The sequence below is a fragment of the Lepidochelys kempii genome, chromosome 20 (assembly GCF_965140285.1).
Source record: "Lepidochelys kempii isolate rLepKem1 chromosome 20, rLepKem1.hap1, whole genome shotgun sequence".
NCBI lineage: Eukaryota > Metazoa > Chordata > Testudines > Cheloniidae > Lepidochelys > Lepidochelys kempii.
Genome location: NC_136399.1, coordinates 426,516 through 441,609, shown reverse-complemented (window position 1 = coordinate 441,609; position 15,094 = coordinate 426,516). Strand labels below are relative to the sequence as shown.

General features: G+C 54.5%; 1 protein-coding gene across 2 annotated transcripts; it reads right to left on the bottom strand.

Annotated features, from left to right (window-relative positions):
* Positions 1–2,234: 2,234 nt before the first annotated feature.
* GPD1 (glycerol-3-phosphate dehydrogenase 1) lies at positions 2,235–13,518 on the bottom strand. Of its 2 annotated transcripts, none has more exons than XM_073319052.2 (8): positions 11,657–13,518; positions 10,780–10,957; positions 8,943–9,083; positions 8,226–8,364; positions 5,165–5,277; positions 4,535–4,768; positions 3,976–4,082; positions 2,235–2,766 (listed from the first exon to the last, which is right to left on the bottom strand). In XM_073319052.2, exons 1-8 carry the CDS (start codon positions 11,695–11,697, stop codon positions 2,670–2,672), a joined length of 1,050 nt encoding a protein of 349 aa, XP_073175153.1. In that variant the 5' UTR covers positions 11,698–13,518; the 3' UTR covers positions 2,235–2,669. The 2 variants fall into 2 exon arrangements, with proteins under 2 accessions (XP_073175153.1, XP_073175154.1); XM_073319053.1 differs by having other exon boundaries at positions 11,949–13,167.
* Between the last annotated feature and the right edge of the window lie 1,576 nt (positions 13,519–15,094).

The window sequence follows — 15,094 nt, the reverse complement described above, 5'->3', positions numbered from 1 at the left end:
CACCCTGCAATGGGCCTAGGCTGGAGTAATTCAGAGACTGCTCTGGGGGAGACGCTGGGACTCAGCTGTGGCTGGGTGGGAGAGTCCTCCTGCATATTAATGCGGGATCTCTGATAGAAGCACCTCATGCAAAAGGAGCTGGACTTCTCAGATCTCCAAGGCAATAGGAGCAGAAAGCCAGCACCAGGACTGGTGTCAGGGTGCAGGGGCGTAAGGTTCTTTCTCTTCTCTGTAGCTCCAGCAGGATCGGGAGGAGGCTGAAGCTGGCAGCCTTCTATACAGTCAGTTCAGTCTAAAGGTCAGAGGGTATCTGGAGAGAATGAGCATCTAATAAAAGGCACAAGAGTGACAGTAGTATCAGCAGATTAAGTTCCCCTGGCTAAAGCTTGGTGGGAGGGGGATTGGAAAGCTCACTTAGGACAAGGTGTGTTTTACAGGGAGGCAACCCAGCTGGAGGTACTTGGACAAGTTTTGCTAAGAGGAACCAGCGGTCCTGGGGGAGAACAGCATGGAGAATAAAGCCTCAAGGAACACACCAGCAAGATAGCATGTCAGGGGAGCCTGTGGAAATAGGCTCTGGGGTTACAGCTGCACAAGCTTCTTACTGCAGGGTCCCAGCCCTATTCCCCCGCCCCACCCCTGGGTCCCACTTATGGAGAGACACAGAAACAGGATCCTAGGACTCCGCCCAATCCCTTGTAGGCAGCAAGATCTCAATTGCCCCAGTTCCTTTGGGTCCATCCCATCCAGCGCATGAAATGGAATCACAGCAGTCAGCCAAGGCACCAGTTAGAAACTGGAACCCTGCAGCCAGCCCTGCCACTCAGCTGTACCTGCCTCCGCTAGGGGCTCTATACCATCCCTCTGGGGTACAGCACAAAGATTTTAAGGCCAGAAGGGACGGTGGGGATGCATTAGTCTGGCCTCGCACTGGCCCTAGGTCCAGCCAGCACCAGCAGAATGAGACTGCAGAGACTGGGGGCTGAGGTTTTTTTCATGTCCCCATATTATTTTAATTAAACATTCACAATCAAAGTACTTTCATGTTCAGCCAGCCAGAGACACCAGGCAAATCCAGCGCTGGGGGTGGGAGAGCATTTTGCTCACTCACACCCATGAGCCCAGCCTGGGGCACTGGGAGGCCACAACCTTGCGAAGCTGTAGCAAGCAATTATCCAGCTTTGTGACAGGGTTCAGACAGGCTTGTAACAGGTTTGCTAGCTGAGGGGCCATTTTCAAAGGCAAATAGGGCAGCAAGGTGCCTGATGCCCACTGAAAGTCAACAGGGACCCCAACTCCCCTTTGTGCTGGTGAATGTCTCCCCTCCCACAGCCTCCAGGTCAGGGGTTACTCCAGGGAAATGCAGCTCAGTTGACAACTGATGGCCCCTATTATAGTGGACAGCTTCAGCCTCCCTAGCTGGGCCTGTCAAGAGCCCACAGGCAAGAGCAAGAGGAACATCAGGGAGGGTGCAGCCTCCAAGGCACACAAGTAAAAGCAGAGACGGGCCCAAAGCACAGAATCCAGATGCTCTGGGGGCCAGGAGGCTGTTCCAGGTCCAGCCCATTTCTTGATTAAAAGCAGCTTGGCCCAATTGCTCAGGAAGGTGCAGTGCTAACAACATTCACAGCCAGCAACCCACCCATCCAGGTAGGGGAGCCCATTTCAGTTCTGACTTAGGGACATGAGTCCCTTCGTTGCACTAGCCAGACAGGAGCTGCACAAAGCTCAGAAGGGACGAAGAGCTACATGGGACACAACAGGGAGCTGCAAGGCAGAGTGGCCCAAGAGTCACAGGGGACAGGAGAGGATTCAGGAATCTGAGTATCCAGTGGGGTTTGCTTTGAGCTGCAGAGTAAAAGGCCAAAGAACTTCCTTTGGCTGCTTCTAACAATCTGCAGTGGACACAGCCCTGGGAAACTGCCTTTTGACACCTGTGGAGTTATCTTGGCACAAAAATGAGACTTCACCCTCACCAGTTTGATTGGGTCCTGGCAGTGTCACAGTCAGGGCTGGGCTGGAACCAAGGCAATGGAAGAGACTTCGGGGAGCAGTGTTTCATGTGCAGGTGCTCCTATGCCCTGGGGCTGATTATACAAATGAGGATCAATGATCCCTTTTAAAATCATAAACAGTTTGGCAGTGGACAGATAAAATCTGGCAGGTGTCCGCACATGTTCTCAGTCCCTCGCTGCGGGGAGGGTAAGCTAAAAAAAATAGTAACAAACTACCACTGCTGCAGACAACAAGGGACTTTTGCCCTGCCAGGCAGCCCCTGTCAGGGATACAGTGCGCAAAAGTAGACGGTCCTCACAGCCAAAGCAACCTCCAAATGCTTCATCTACAGACAGCGCACGAAGGAAGCCCAGAAGAGCCGCACAGTGAACAACACCAGTTGCATCACTGATGAGGAATATGATGCCATGTCCTCCCCAAGGAGGATATCCTGGGGGCCAGCAAATTTTAGACACCCCAGAGAAGGAGGGAGTTCAATTTGGTGCCTCCATATAGAATCAAGAGAGCATCGCCAGGCTGAGGGCTACCCAGCCCCAGGGAGATGGAAAGGACCCCCCCTTACTCATGGTCTGCCATGGCTCATGGAGGATCCATTGTCTCTGTACATGAAGGCTCATGCTCCGTCAGTGGCTTTCTCCCCGTTTCAGGCCTAGTTACATGTGGGTAGGATGGTTCTGGAGGCAGTTGATGAAGTCAGCGACGGGTTTGCCCTCGTAGCAGATCTGATAAACAGCAGTGAAGAGGGGGAACCTATGGGCAGATGGACAAAGTGATGCACTATGCAGCACTGATGGTGGCAAATCCATTTCTAATACATACAGAGTCTCAACCGCTGTAGCATCAGCTGCAGGAACAACAGGGATCCCTGCACCCCACATCTTTTCCTTACCAGCACTTAGCACTTTGGGGCAGGAAATGAAGACTGGTGTATCCAGCCGAGACTACAGAGGCAGATCAGACCGGACGTTGATAGAGCACAGCCCCGATCCTGGCATTAGCTCTCGGTGCCACAAGATCTTAATGACCACAGACATTTGGTGCCTCATTCAACAGGTGACACCTCCCCCAACCCCTCTGCTGGGCATTGGGGCTCAACACCAATCCAGGGGGAAGAGTGTCTCCTACTAAATCAGAAATGTAACACCTTGCTTTTCCCACAGGTCTCCCCTCCAAGGTCTTGGCCAAGATGGCCCTACTTAGCTTACGAGATCTGCAAAGGTACATGCCTGGCTTTGCACACACAGGAGTCAGGACCCTGTGGTTGCACTCAGAGGTAACTGGCAAGTCACTGCTGCACCAAGATGATCTCTTCTGGGTTTAGCACCAGTTCTACCTGGCCTGACATGTGAGAAGAGCAGCATCACCTGCTCTAAAAAGCCACCATGGCTGGGGTGGTTGCAGGAGACTGGAGCTCCTGTTCCCATATCAGGCAAGGAGGGTGCAGTTTTGCAATCCAGCATGCAGAGCAGCTGATGTGCAGCCCCCAGGCAGGCCTGTCCTCACATGCACTAGGCACCTACCCAGGCGGCTCATAAATGAGGAACCAGACTGGAAGGCAGGAGCTGGTGACAATGGCAGACACTGCCCATAGTGCCTGACAACACCGCGGCCTGGGAGCCTAAGAAAGGCGAACTCCAAAAGCTATATGGGCAACAAGAGAGACACTGACGCAGGGACAAAGCGCCAGATCAGCTAACGAGGAATGAGCTGCTGTCACCATCCAGCTGCCCAACTGGTGGTTTGCTGGGATTTCATCGGAGTTAGCAGGCTGACCCTCTGTCTCCACCAAGGACCTTGATCTCTGGGACAGACAATCCAGACTCTGGGGCAGGTCCACTTCTACTACACATGTGGGTGCAGAGCTAAGGCTTGGGATGTGCCAGAGAGCCCGACCTACTCATAGGTGGGGCTCCAAGGGAGACCATGGGCAAGGCCAAGGGGAGGGGCAACAGCACTCACTTCTCCACCAGATTCTTGTGTTTGAGGATGTGGTTCAGCTCGGCGGACGTCTGGGGACCCTGCAACTTCTGTCCATTCAGCATCTCCTTCTCCAACTGCTCAATGGACTAAACAAGCCAAATACAACCCAACCACAAGGTGAGCTGGGCCCATTCACCTGCAGCCCCCGGCCCCCAGCCTGTCCTTCCTTCCCCAGCTCGGAAAGCTTCATCACAGGGGAGGACCAAATGGGCTGCAGAGAGCAGCCACCGCCTGGATCTGACCTACAGGCTCACAGCTGTGCACCAGGGCTGTGTCAGGGCAGAGTTCTGTCCAATTATGGGTGTGGAGGAGTTACACTTCCCTCTGCAGCATTCAGCACTGGCTGAGCCAATGCAGCAGGGATAGTGAGTGCTGACCAGATTCACCAGGAAAGTTAGGCCACCGGGCTCCGACCCACCAGGACAGGGCACCTGTTGCTACAGCCCATTTACTGCCCAGCCCCATCCCTCCTCCTCCCACAAAAGACCAGGAGGCTCAGGTCCCTGATGTCACCAATGTTCCCCACCCTGGCACGCACCTTCCCAGTCTTGGCAAAGGCCTCAGCCACCCTGCGGTTTCTGCCACCATAGCAGGTGGTGATAAGGTCGGCGATCCCACAGCTCTCCAGGAAGGTGGTCGAGGTGACAGGGCCTTTGCAGAAGAGCTTGGCAAAGGTAATCATTTCCATCAGCCCGAGGCGAATCACAGCTGCCTTGGTGTTGTCCCCGAAGCTCAGGCCATCACAGAAACCAGCCCCTACAGCTACGACGTTCTGGGGGGATGACAGCCCAGAGGAGCCTGTTACCAGCAGGGCTCACCCTGTCAGTGCCACAAGCTGCCTGCATGTTCCTGGAGCATCAAGGCACCTTCCTGAGGGCCCATACCTGCTCCTCCTGCTCAGAGTGTCAACTAAGCAGGAGTGGATCAGGCCAGCACCTGGATGGGAGACCTAGGTGGCATCCTTCCCACTATGTCCACTTGTCTCAGCATGGGCATGCTGCTGGACTTGGTGTAACACTGAGGCCTCCCCATTGCTCCCATGATGCTTTGTGCCAGTGGTGACCCAGCCAAAGTCCAGCTTGGGCCTCTCCATTTAGCCTCCCTAAATGCCCTGCAGAGATGGCAGGCCAGGCCTGTTGCTAACCCGATGCCCTGCCCTTTCATGCACCTTGAGGGCCCCGCAGATCTCCACAGTGTCAGCCTCCGGTACCACAGTGATCCGGAAGTTGCACGTCTGCATCAGCTCCTTCAGGATTTGCCCATGCTCCAGGTTCTTGCAGCCTAAAAGGTGGGGAGGGAGGGGAGCAGCGTTACTGGCAGACACCCTGGAGAGGATTGTGCCCACCTCCAACCTGCCCAGTAGGGGAGATAAACGCATGCCTCCACACTCCTGATAGCTCAGCCCCTCTTGCCAGGTGTTAGAGCTGGGGCCTTGCAGAGCAGTGGGGAGGGATCTGGTTTTATCTACACTAGGGCAGCAGAGATGGCACATGGACTGGTCCAGCCCCTGTGCTGAGGCTCCACAAAAGGACTCCAGGGTCCTACCTGCAAAAGGAAGCAGAGGTGCAGGTTTCCGGAGCAGGATTCCCTCCTCTGGGACACATCATTAATACAGGAACACAACTCCAGCTGCTACACATGGTATCTCACCCTGATCAGCTAAATGCAAGGCTTAACAGCCAGGACTCCTGGTTTCCATTCCCAGGGTTCCAGCAACCCAGTTTGACACATCATAGTAACAACCAGATGGTGCAGATGGGGAAACTGACACACAGTGGGGACCAGGGCTGGCTCCAGGCACCAGCGAACCAAGCAGGTGCCTGGGGAGTCAAATGTAAAGGGGTGGCAATCGGGCTCTGGGGCAGCAATCTGCCCTCGGCAGCGGCAGGAATTTGGCAGCTGCTCCGTCACAGCACGTTTCACGCTCAGTGGCAATTCGGCGGCCGCACCATCACTCCGCCACTGTGTTCGGCGGCAAGTTTTTTGGTTTTTTTTGCCGCTTGGGGCGGCAAAAACGCTGGTGCCGGCCCTGGTGGGGACAACAGTGACCTCTGTGGGCTGCTGGGAGCGGGGGGCTTAATGCTTGTGAAGTGCTCTGAGACTCCCTGAGTGGATGGGGCAGAAGGGCAGCGCATGAGCCCTACCCTCCAAATATAATTTAAATCCAAGTCTTGCCAGGCCAACAGGCAGCGTGAGCCAACCCCTGTGGGGTCCCTCTGAATTTCATCCAGCACTCCTGAACATGCACAGACAGTGCCCTCATGGAAAGTCCTCAAAGTGTTGACCGAGGAAAGCATCGACAGGCAAGGAGAAATAAACCTGCTGCAAAGCTCCTGCATGGATGCTGGACAAACACAGACTGGATCAGTCGTTAGCCTTGGTGGCCTTGGGATATCATGGGAGACAGATGGTCTATCAAGGGCTGACAGCAGCAAGGGGTGTGGAGTCTGCAGCTGTTGCAGTGATAAAGGGAACCACAGCCTGGCTGTTTGACATTACAAATCCCTAAATGCTCCCCCCACCGCCACCCCAACCTATGCCCCTTGTCCCTCTGCTCCAGGCTTCAACTCTTACCCTCATAGTGGATTGATGAATGTTACTGGAACATGAAGCAGTTGCAGAGCCCTGTTGCTAATTCAACTGGAGACAGAATCACGATTTTGACTTAATAAGGAGCCTATACCCAGAGCACCTCATGACTTTAACATGCTGAGACCTAATTAGAGACAACACGTGCTTGGCTTTCCCTGCCTGCTCTTGAGTTGAATGAATGCCACCTTTATGTGTGAGTCACTCATCTCCTCGTGGGGGCAACAAACACGAATACACACAACAGACCCCCAAGGGGCGAGGCACCTGCACTGGGTCACTGCTTCTCCGCTCTAATCCCCCAACAGCTCCCCAGGGATGCACAATGGAGGCTTTGACCTGTACAGCCATAACGGCGGTTGGACCCAAGTTGCTCTTAATACGCTGTGACAGATGCTGCAGGGAACAATCCTACCCTGACCGGATGCATAGTATTGTATGACCATAACCCCCACACTGCCTCTCCAGATCTGGGCGGGGTCCCTACTGCTGGGCACTATACAAACGAAGGGTGAGCCACAGGTGTGGCCTGGGTGACCCTGACTCCAAGCATCCAGGTTTGAAATTTTTGCCCTAAATTAAAAAAACCCATGAATGTAACATGGTACAAGACCCAGCTCAGCCTCTTCGTTTTCATGCTGCAACACTGCTCCTCTGCTGTCTGCATTTTGCCTGAGTGGCGCCCCATAGGGCAAGGACGTGGCTGCTATGCATGGCTGGAAAGTGCCACATTCAGGCTGCAATGCTAGATAAAGTAATATCCCCAAAATAGTTCCCAGGAGACCTGACCAACTCCAAGCCTCTGGTGCATCCACCAAGATATAACTGACATGCACCCATGCCATGAAAATGGTCCTCAGTCCTGCCAGCTCTTGGACTGATACTGTCTGTGTGGTTGTGCACCACCCAACACAAAGGGGCTTTGGCTGCTAGGCACCCCCGTGATTAGGACTAAGAGCATGATGGGTTTACAACATTCCAGTCTGCCTCCCCCCACCCCCTTTGCCGTGTCTTGCCTGCTTTTAAAGCCAAAGCCACCTTTGAATTTCATGAACGGAAGAGGTGCCCAAGCCAGCCAGCCACTCTGTTGATCTTGGCTGCTTCTATGTTTAACAAACAGGCCACACAGCGGGCCTGTCATCAGCTGAGCTTTCCAGCTGCCCTACTGATAATGGAAGACTGGGAGAGTGTCACCAGAAGTTCCCTTAACATGATGCCACATGGCCTCTGCTCAGTTCCCCCACAAGGCTCCAGCCCCCTTGGAGTCAAGAGGCTTGTGCCCCTTGCCAATGGTGCAAAGCCAGAAAATCCAGAAAATTCACACAGTCATACTGGTGAAGCTGGCTGATGCTCAAAGACCCACCCCGATGGTGCAGGGATGGGTTGGGGAGGAAGAGTCACTTTTCTAACGCCACCCAACTAAGCAATGGCATCAGTTCCCTCAGCATGACACCTGCAGGGGTTCCCTGCCAACCCCCAGCCCAAGCCCTGTGCCTGGGGTGGGCAGCAGGCAGGACCCCTGTCCTGGGAGGGAAGACTGGTAGAGCCCCTGAGTAGGGTGGGGTATTTTAACCCCTTCTAGCCCTGCCCCCTCCCTGGCTCCAGGCTGAGGGGGCAACAGTGGGGGGTTGGCTCGTTACCAATGGTCGTTTCGCAGAACTTCTCCTCCGCCACTTCATTGGCAATGTTGGCCCCCATCAGGACGCTCATCTCGATGCCCAGCCACTCGTGGATAACGTGCGAGATCAGCTTCAGCCCCTCTGGGCCCTCATCTACCCCCTGCAATGCAACCAGGAGCAGTGGTTATTGCCCCAGGGGGTTGGATGCCCTGTATCTCCCAAGCTCCCTCAGTTGCATTGCGCTCTGGGTCTCCTGTGCCCCACCTGCATTAAACCCTGGCCCATGGCTCACCGTCATGCCTCGGTCTCCCACCTGATGATCTCTATTGTCTCCATAGTGCCCTAACCCCCACGCCCATGCCCCATTATCTCTCCACCAATCCCAATGCTTGGTCCATAATCTCCCCTCACCCCACACACCCTCTCCCAATGCCATAGCAGTATTCCCCCCGCACAGTCAAGTACCCTGTTCCTATTCCTTCTGAGTTACCCCACTTGCTGCTCCCCTCCGTGCCGTGGCCTGAACGTGCCTGTTATACCCATGAAACCCAGTTTCCAGGTGAAAAATGCCTTAGACTCTTCCTCCCCAGCTCCTTGTCCACCTACAGACTTGGCCCCCTCTTGCTACAACCCAGCTCCCTTCCCTACCCAGCTCATGCCCTGCCAACCAGCGCACAGAGCCACCCCTGTGAACCAGGCTCAGAGGCTCAGCATCTAGATGCTGCTCCCCGCTCACACCTTGATGAGCGACACCCCGATGGTCTCCTTCTTCACATGGTTCTTGAGCTGCTCACAGAGTTTGCCGATGAACTGGTGGGGCACCACGAAGATGAGAATGTCTGCCCCAGCTGAGGCCGTCAGCAGGTCTGGTACCGCCACCTGCAGGGGAACGGGCCCATCACCAAGGAGCTGTGTCCATTGTCACAGAGCTGCTACCTAGTGCCAGGAGGGGCCTGTAAAACCCTGGGCATTACTAGGTAATGTGGGGAATGGGGGCTGCCAGAGGCTCCCCTGTGGAGGAAGCATGTTCTGCAAGGACACAGCCCACCTGAAGTCAGGAGCCACGTGACCTTCTCCCCTCAATCCTAGAGTTCAAGCAGGGTCTTTGGGACAGGGTCCAATGAGGCAACCAGGGCTTGAAGACGGGCGGAGGGATAGCTCAGTGGTTTGAGCATTAGCCTGCTAAACCCAGAGTTGTGAGTTCAATCCTTGAGGGGGCCATTTAGGGAACTGGGGCAAAAATTGGGGATTGGTCTGCTTTGAGCAGGGGGTTGGACTAGATGACCTCCTGAGGTCCCTTCCAACCCAGATATTCTATGATTCTATGGCACAGCACCACCTGGAGGAAGGCTCAGCCTATGGCCAGGACAGGAAGAGAGAGGCCATCCAAGAGGACAGGGAGGTTGGGGTGGGGACAGGAGATGAGGCTGATGGATGGGGAGACCACACACCTATCTGGGGGTCTTAATTGGGTTTAACTCTGCTCCTCTGCTGGCACATGGTTGTCACTGCCCCTAAAACACCACAGACCCCTGGAGAGACGGGGGCTTTTCGCAGGCCTGACACCCTGAAGCACAACCAGACATGCAGCGCGGTTCCCATCCAGTATGGTGTGAGGAGCAACTAGGGCACCCGTTGCATCAGTCAGGGCTGCGGTAGAGCATGCGCATGGGTGAGAAACAGGGTCAGCCAAACAGCGGGGAGGGGAGCGGGGCTCCATGGGGTAAGAGAAGCCAGGGGCCACAGTGCAGGGTGCACAGGGCAAGGTCACTGCATGAATGAGTAACTGAACAGGAGCCGTCCCCACAAGGGTTGCACAAGCCATTCCCTCTGTGTCCTGGCCTCAGGGAACCAGCTCAGTTAGACGACTCCGGAGCAGATAGTTATTTATTACCTCCGTCACCACGGAGACAAGCCTTTGAAAACAGGCCTTGCCCCCCTTGATCTTCACTCTGCTGGGAGAGACACAAGCCAGCTCCTCTATCCACAGCTGCATTTCGGGGCTCTGCTGTGGCTGGAGAGGGAGGCATTTGCCCCCAAGCTCCCCCGCAATCCTCCCAGCAGTTTCAACAGGAGACATGTCTCTGCCTCTTCCCAGCCTGTGAGGTCATGTGACATTGCTAGGTGCTGGAGAACAGCTGCTGGGGCCCACCCCAGCACTGACTGCATTTCAGTGGCCCATGAAGGTGTTCCTGGGGTATCGGTTGGCATGTGCTTTGGCAGTGGAAAGAGGTGGCTTAGCAGTCTAAGCATCAGGCCTGGAATCACTTCATTCCAGCAGGGTTAGTTTGTGCTTCCCGGGGAGCTGAGTGGGAGATCCAGGCAGCTTTGGAACCTGAGGATAGCTGCTCATCAGGTCTTTGCCCAATTGCAGTGTGTTGTGCAATGTTCGATTGCTGCCCTCCAGCCCAGAGCTGGCTGCAACCCCTCAGCCTCCATGTGCTTCGGAGCAAAAGGTGGTAGTGAAACACCAGGAACCTTCCATGCATCTCCCCAGCCTATACCTGATGTGACTACAGAGCCTGCCCACTGGTGAAATAGTGTCTCCCCCCTCAAAAAAAAATATTGGACTCACCACATTGGGCGGCAGTTTGTGTCCTGGCAGGTATTTGATGTTCTCGTGCTGCGTGTTGATGATTTCGGTGAGCTTCTTCCCACCCACCTCCTCCTCAAATACCCACATGTTCACCGTGGTGTCAAACTGCTCCAGCTTGGCTGCATTGCGGCCCACGATCTTGGCGATGGCTGAGCCCCTGCAGGGAGCAGAGGAGGCAGATGTATGGGCGGGTGTCACAGAGGGAGAGCACAATCAGGCACCGGAAGGGGCAATGGGTCCTAAGCAGCAGAATCTCTGCGCGGGCTCTCCCACATGGCCCCGGCAGAGCAAGGCCCCCGGCTTTGGCCACGGTCACAGAAAGGGGACTGGATGCCAGTCCCCTGCCTTGAGTCTTTTCCCTGGTGGTGGGGAGGGCTGGCACTCGCCCGGGTACTGGTCCCACCAGAGCCCCCGGCAGGGCCCCAGGGCACCCCACAGACCCACTGCGGGGGGGGGGTCAAAGGAGGAGGTCGAAGGAGCGGGGGGTTAACAGGGCTAAGGACACTTGGGGCAGGGAATGGGGCGGGGCCGCTGGCTGTGTGCGGGGATAACCCCGAGCCCAGGGGCGGCAGGGCAGGGCAGGGCAGGGCTCCGGCGGGGCAGAGAACAAGGGGGCAGACCGCGGGGGGGCGCGCATCCAAGCCCGGCTCCGAGGCAGCGGGGCGCAAAGCCCCCAACCCCGGCCAGGGGGCGGCCCCGGGGCAGCCAGGGCTCGGCCTGACCCGCTCGGCTGGGACCCGCCGCCCCGGACGGGAATCCCGGCTTCGCCCACGGCCGCCCCAAGCGCAGGCTCCGCGGCCGGCTGCGGGATTCGGCTCCAGGGGCGGCAGGGGACGCGGCCCCCGGGGATGCTCACCAGTTGCCGGAGCCCACGATACAGACTTTCCGGCCGCCCATGGTCGGCGAAGGGGAGGCAGGCGGCGACTGCGCCGCCCCACCAGGACGGGGGGCATTTAACGCCCCCCAGGCAGGGTGGGCCCCGCCCCCGGCAGAGAACCCCGCCCCCAGGGGCCGCAAGTCGCGCCTCTCGCCGGGCCAGCTTCTTTGGGGGGCGGGGGGGCGGCAGTGGAGACACAGGAGAAGGGAGAGGAGGGTCCTTGCCTTCCCCCTCAACACGCCTTGCCCTTCCCAGACTGCCCCTTACTCACCTTTGCAAAGCGCTTTGAGGGCCATGGGAGACCAGCAGGGAGGATCATTACTGCTGTGGGCCCTGGGGTGGCACCCGCCAGTCACAGTGAAGGCTGGCTTGAGTGGCACAAAGTATCAGTGCCTCAGAGCCAAAGGCACGAAGAGGTCAGAGAGAAGCACAGCATTTACACTGAAGGGACAAACTGTGCAGGAGGCAGGGTTTTGCCATTCAGAGCACAAGGCTGATCCTGGAGCCAGCAAATGTGTTGGGGACACAGAGGGACAACAGAGGCCTTTGTGGGTTGGAACATTTCATCTGAAAGCCCAGAGACTGATGGTTGCCACAAGGCAAGCCAATAAATAAGGTTGAAAAGTAGTGCAAGGTTACGGATGAGCTACTTGGGGCAGAGGCCTGGGAGGGTTGGTAAGAAGCACGTGGGCTTTGATAGCTGAAGCAACTGGCAGGCCTCAGTATCAACATGCCTAAGGAGACATCTGAGAACTAAGCCGCTAGGGCTCAGAGACAGGAACACTCATACCTTTCTTTTCTTTTAAAATAATAAAAACAGTTGTTTCTCTCAAGCCTGAGGATTATGTTTCCTTTATCAAAGTGAAGTAACTTGCACCCAAGGTCCCAGGTGGCAGAACCAGGAAGAGGACCTTTCAGTCTTGACTTTCTCGCTTTGACCAATAAACCACACACCCCTTTACATTTTCTTCAGAAAACATTTATACTTTGCTGGAAGGGGTCAATATACTGACTCTGAGAATGGGGCTGAGGACAGGACTTAGACACAAGAACTTTACATTAATCCCAGTGCTGCCATTCAACAACTGTTTGAGGTATAGGAAGGTTGCCTTTGGGCAAGGCAGTTTCCCTAACCTGTAGCCAGGGAGGATCTCTCCCTTACAGGAATGATGTAGGGATTCTCTCTGAAGCACTATACAACCTGTAATACAAACATGTACTGCTCAGACAATTTTAGTTAATTGCAGCTTCCAAGCAGCAGTGAGAGCAATCGTTTTCATGTGTCATGCCAAACCCATGTATGCTGTGTTAGTGTAGCTGTGTTGGTCCCAGGCTATTAGCAAGACAAGGGGGGTGAAAATATCTTTTACTGGATCATCTTCTGCTGGTGACAGAGAGAGAGAGAGAAGTTTTGAGCTTACACAGAGCTCTTCTTCAGGTCTGGCAGACTCAGATGGAGCCTGTTGGTAGCCCACACAAATTCTGGAGACTGAAACCTGAAGAGCTCTGTGCAAACTGAAAAGCTTATCTCTCTCACCAACAGAAGATGCTACAATAATTATCATCTCATCCACCTTGTTTGTCTAATGCCAATTCCACTGAGTTTTAGGTAGTTTTATAAAACTCAATGTAAATAACTAGGGCCCTACCAAATTCATATTCCATTTTTGTCAATTTCATGGTCACAGGATTTTAAAAATAGCAAATTTCATGATTTCAGCTCTTTAAATATGAAATTTCTCAGTGTTGTAATGGTAGGGGTCCTGACCCAAAAGGGAGCGCGCGTGTGTGTGGGGTGGGGGGATTGCAGTACTGCTACCCTTACTTCTGCGGTGCCGCCTTCGGAGCTGGGCAGCTGGAGAGTGGCGATTGCTGGCCAGGAGCCCAGCTCTGAAGCCAGAGCCGCTGCCAGCAGCAGTGCAGAAGTAAGGGTGGTATGGTGTGGTGTGACCCCAGCTGGAGAGTGGCGACTGCTGGCCGGGAGCCCAGCTCTGAAGCCAGAGCCGCTGCCAGCAGCAGTGCAGAAGTAAGGGTGGTATGGTGTGGTGTGACCCCAGCTGGAGAGTGGCGACTGCTGGCCGGGAGCCCAGCTCTGAAGCCAGAGCCGCTGCCAGCAGCAGTGCAGAAGTAAGGGTGGTATGGTGTGGTATGGTATGACCCCCTTATTTCTGCGCTGTTGCCTGCAGAGCTGGGCCCTCAGCCACTCTCTGGTCACCCAGCTCTGAAGGCAGCACCACCACCAGCAGCAGCACAGGAGGGTAGCAATACTCAACCCCCCCCTCCTCCCCCCGAAATCCCTTTCGGGTCAGGACCTTCAATTTGAGAAACGCTGGTCTTCCCCGTGAAATCTGTGTGGTCTGGGGACAGAATAGACCAAAACCACAGGTCACAAATGAAATACTACATATATGGGACAATAGAAGAGAACTTAAGAGAGACAAGAACAGCACTGAGGAAGCTGATAAATACAGAGCGACTGGCAGAAAGATCAAGAAAGGAATGAAGGTGGCCAAGGAGATATGGATTGAAAAACAATACTCTAAAATTGGAGAGCGTATCAATAATAAAACAGCCAAGCCTTCCATGTTGTAAAAGATCTGACGAAGGAAAGATGGACCAAAGCTAACACAATTCAAGACAAAGAAGGGAACAGTCTTACAGATGAAAGGGCATCAATAGGTGGACAAACTACTGCTTTGATCTATACAACCACCAGACAAATGGAGATCCCAGAGTCTTAGACAGCCCAGATTCAACAGAGAAGGAAGATTTTCCAATACTATGTGAAGAAATGGAGACAGCTGTGAAATCACTCAAGAATGGAAAGGCTACAGGTATTGACAACATCCCAGCCAAACTGATGAAATTCGGAAGAGAAATAGTAAGAGAGATACTCTCCAAGATCTGCAACAAGATCTGGCAGACCAGTGAGTAGTGGCCCTCCATTTGGACACAGTCACTAATTATCACTCTGCCAAAGAAAGGCAACCTGCAATTGTGTCAAAATTACTGGACCGTAAGTTTAATTAGCCATCCCAGCAAAGTGATGTTGAAAGTCATATTGAACAGATTGAAGCCACAAGCAGAGAATATCATCACTGAAGAACAGGCTGGCTTTCATGCTGGAAGAAGTACCACAGAACAGATATTCAACCTTTGTCTTCTATGTGAGAAATACTTACAACATCAGCAGGACATCTACATCTTTGTTGACTTCAGGAAGGCGTTTGACAAGAGTATGGCACGAAGCTCTCTGGGCAACCATGAAGTAGTACGATGTTGGTCGTAAGCTTATTCTTACCATTAAACTGTATGCCAAAGCCAGCAGTGCAGTTCTCGTCAATGGCACAATAGGAGAGTGGTTTCACACCACGGTTGGGGTCTGGCAAGGCTGCCTTTTTTCGCCCACACTGTTCA

What these genes read in the sequence shown, in the direction of transcription:
- GPD1 (XM_073319052.2), bottom strand. Translation starts at nt 11,697, where the DNA reads ATGGGCGGCCGGAAAGTCTGTATCGTGGGCTCCGGCAACTG. An exon ending in GTTCTGCGAAACGACCATTG is followed by an intron (nt 5,278 to 8,225) that starts GTAACGAGCCAA and finishes CCCACCTTTTAG; the next exon opens with GCTGCAAGAACCTGGAGCAT. An exon ending in CCTTTGCCAAGACTGGGAAG is followed by an intron (nt 4,083 to 4,534) that starts GTGCGTGCCAGG and finishes TGGCTTGTTTAG; the next exon opens with TCCATTGAGCAGTTGGAGAA.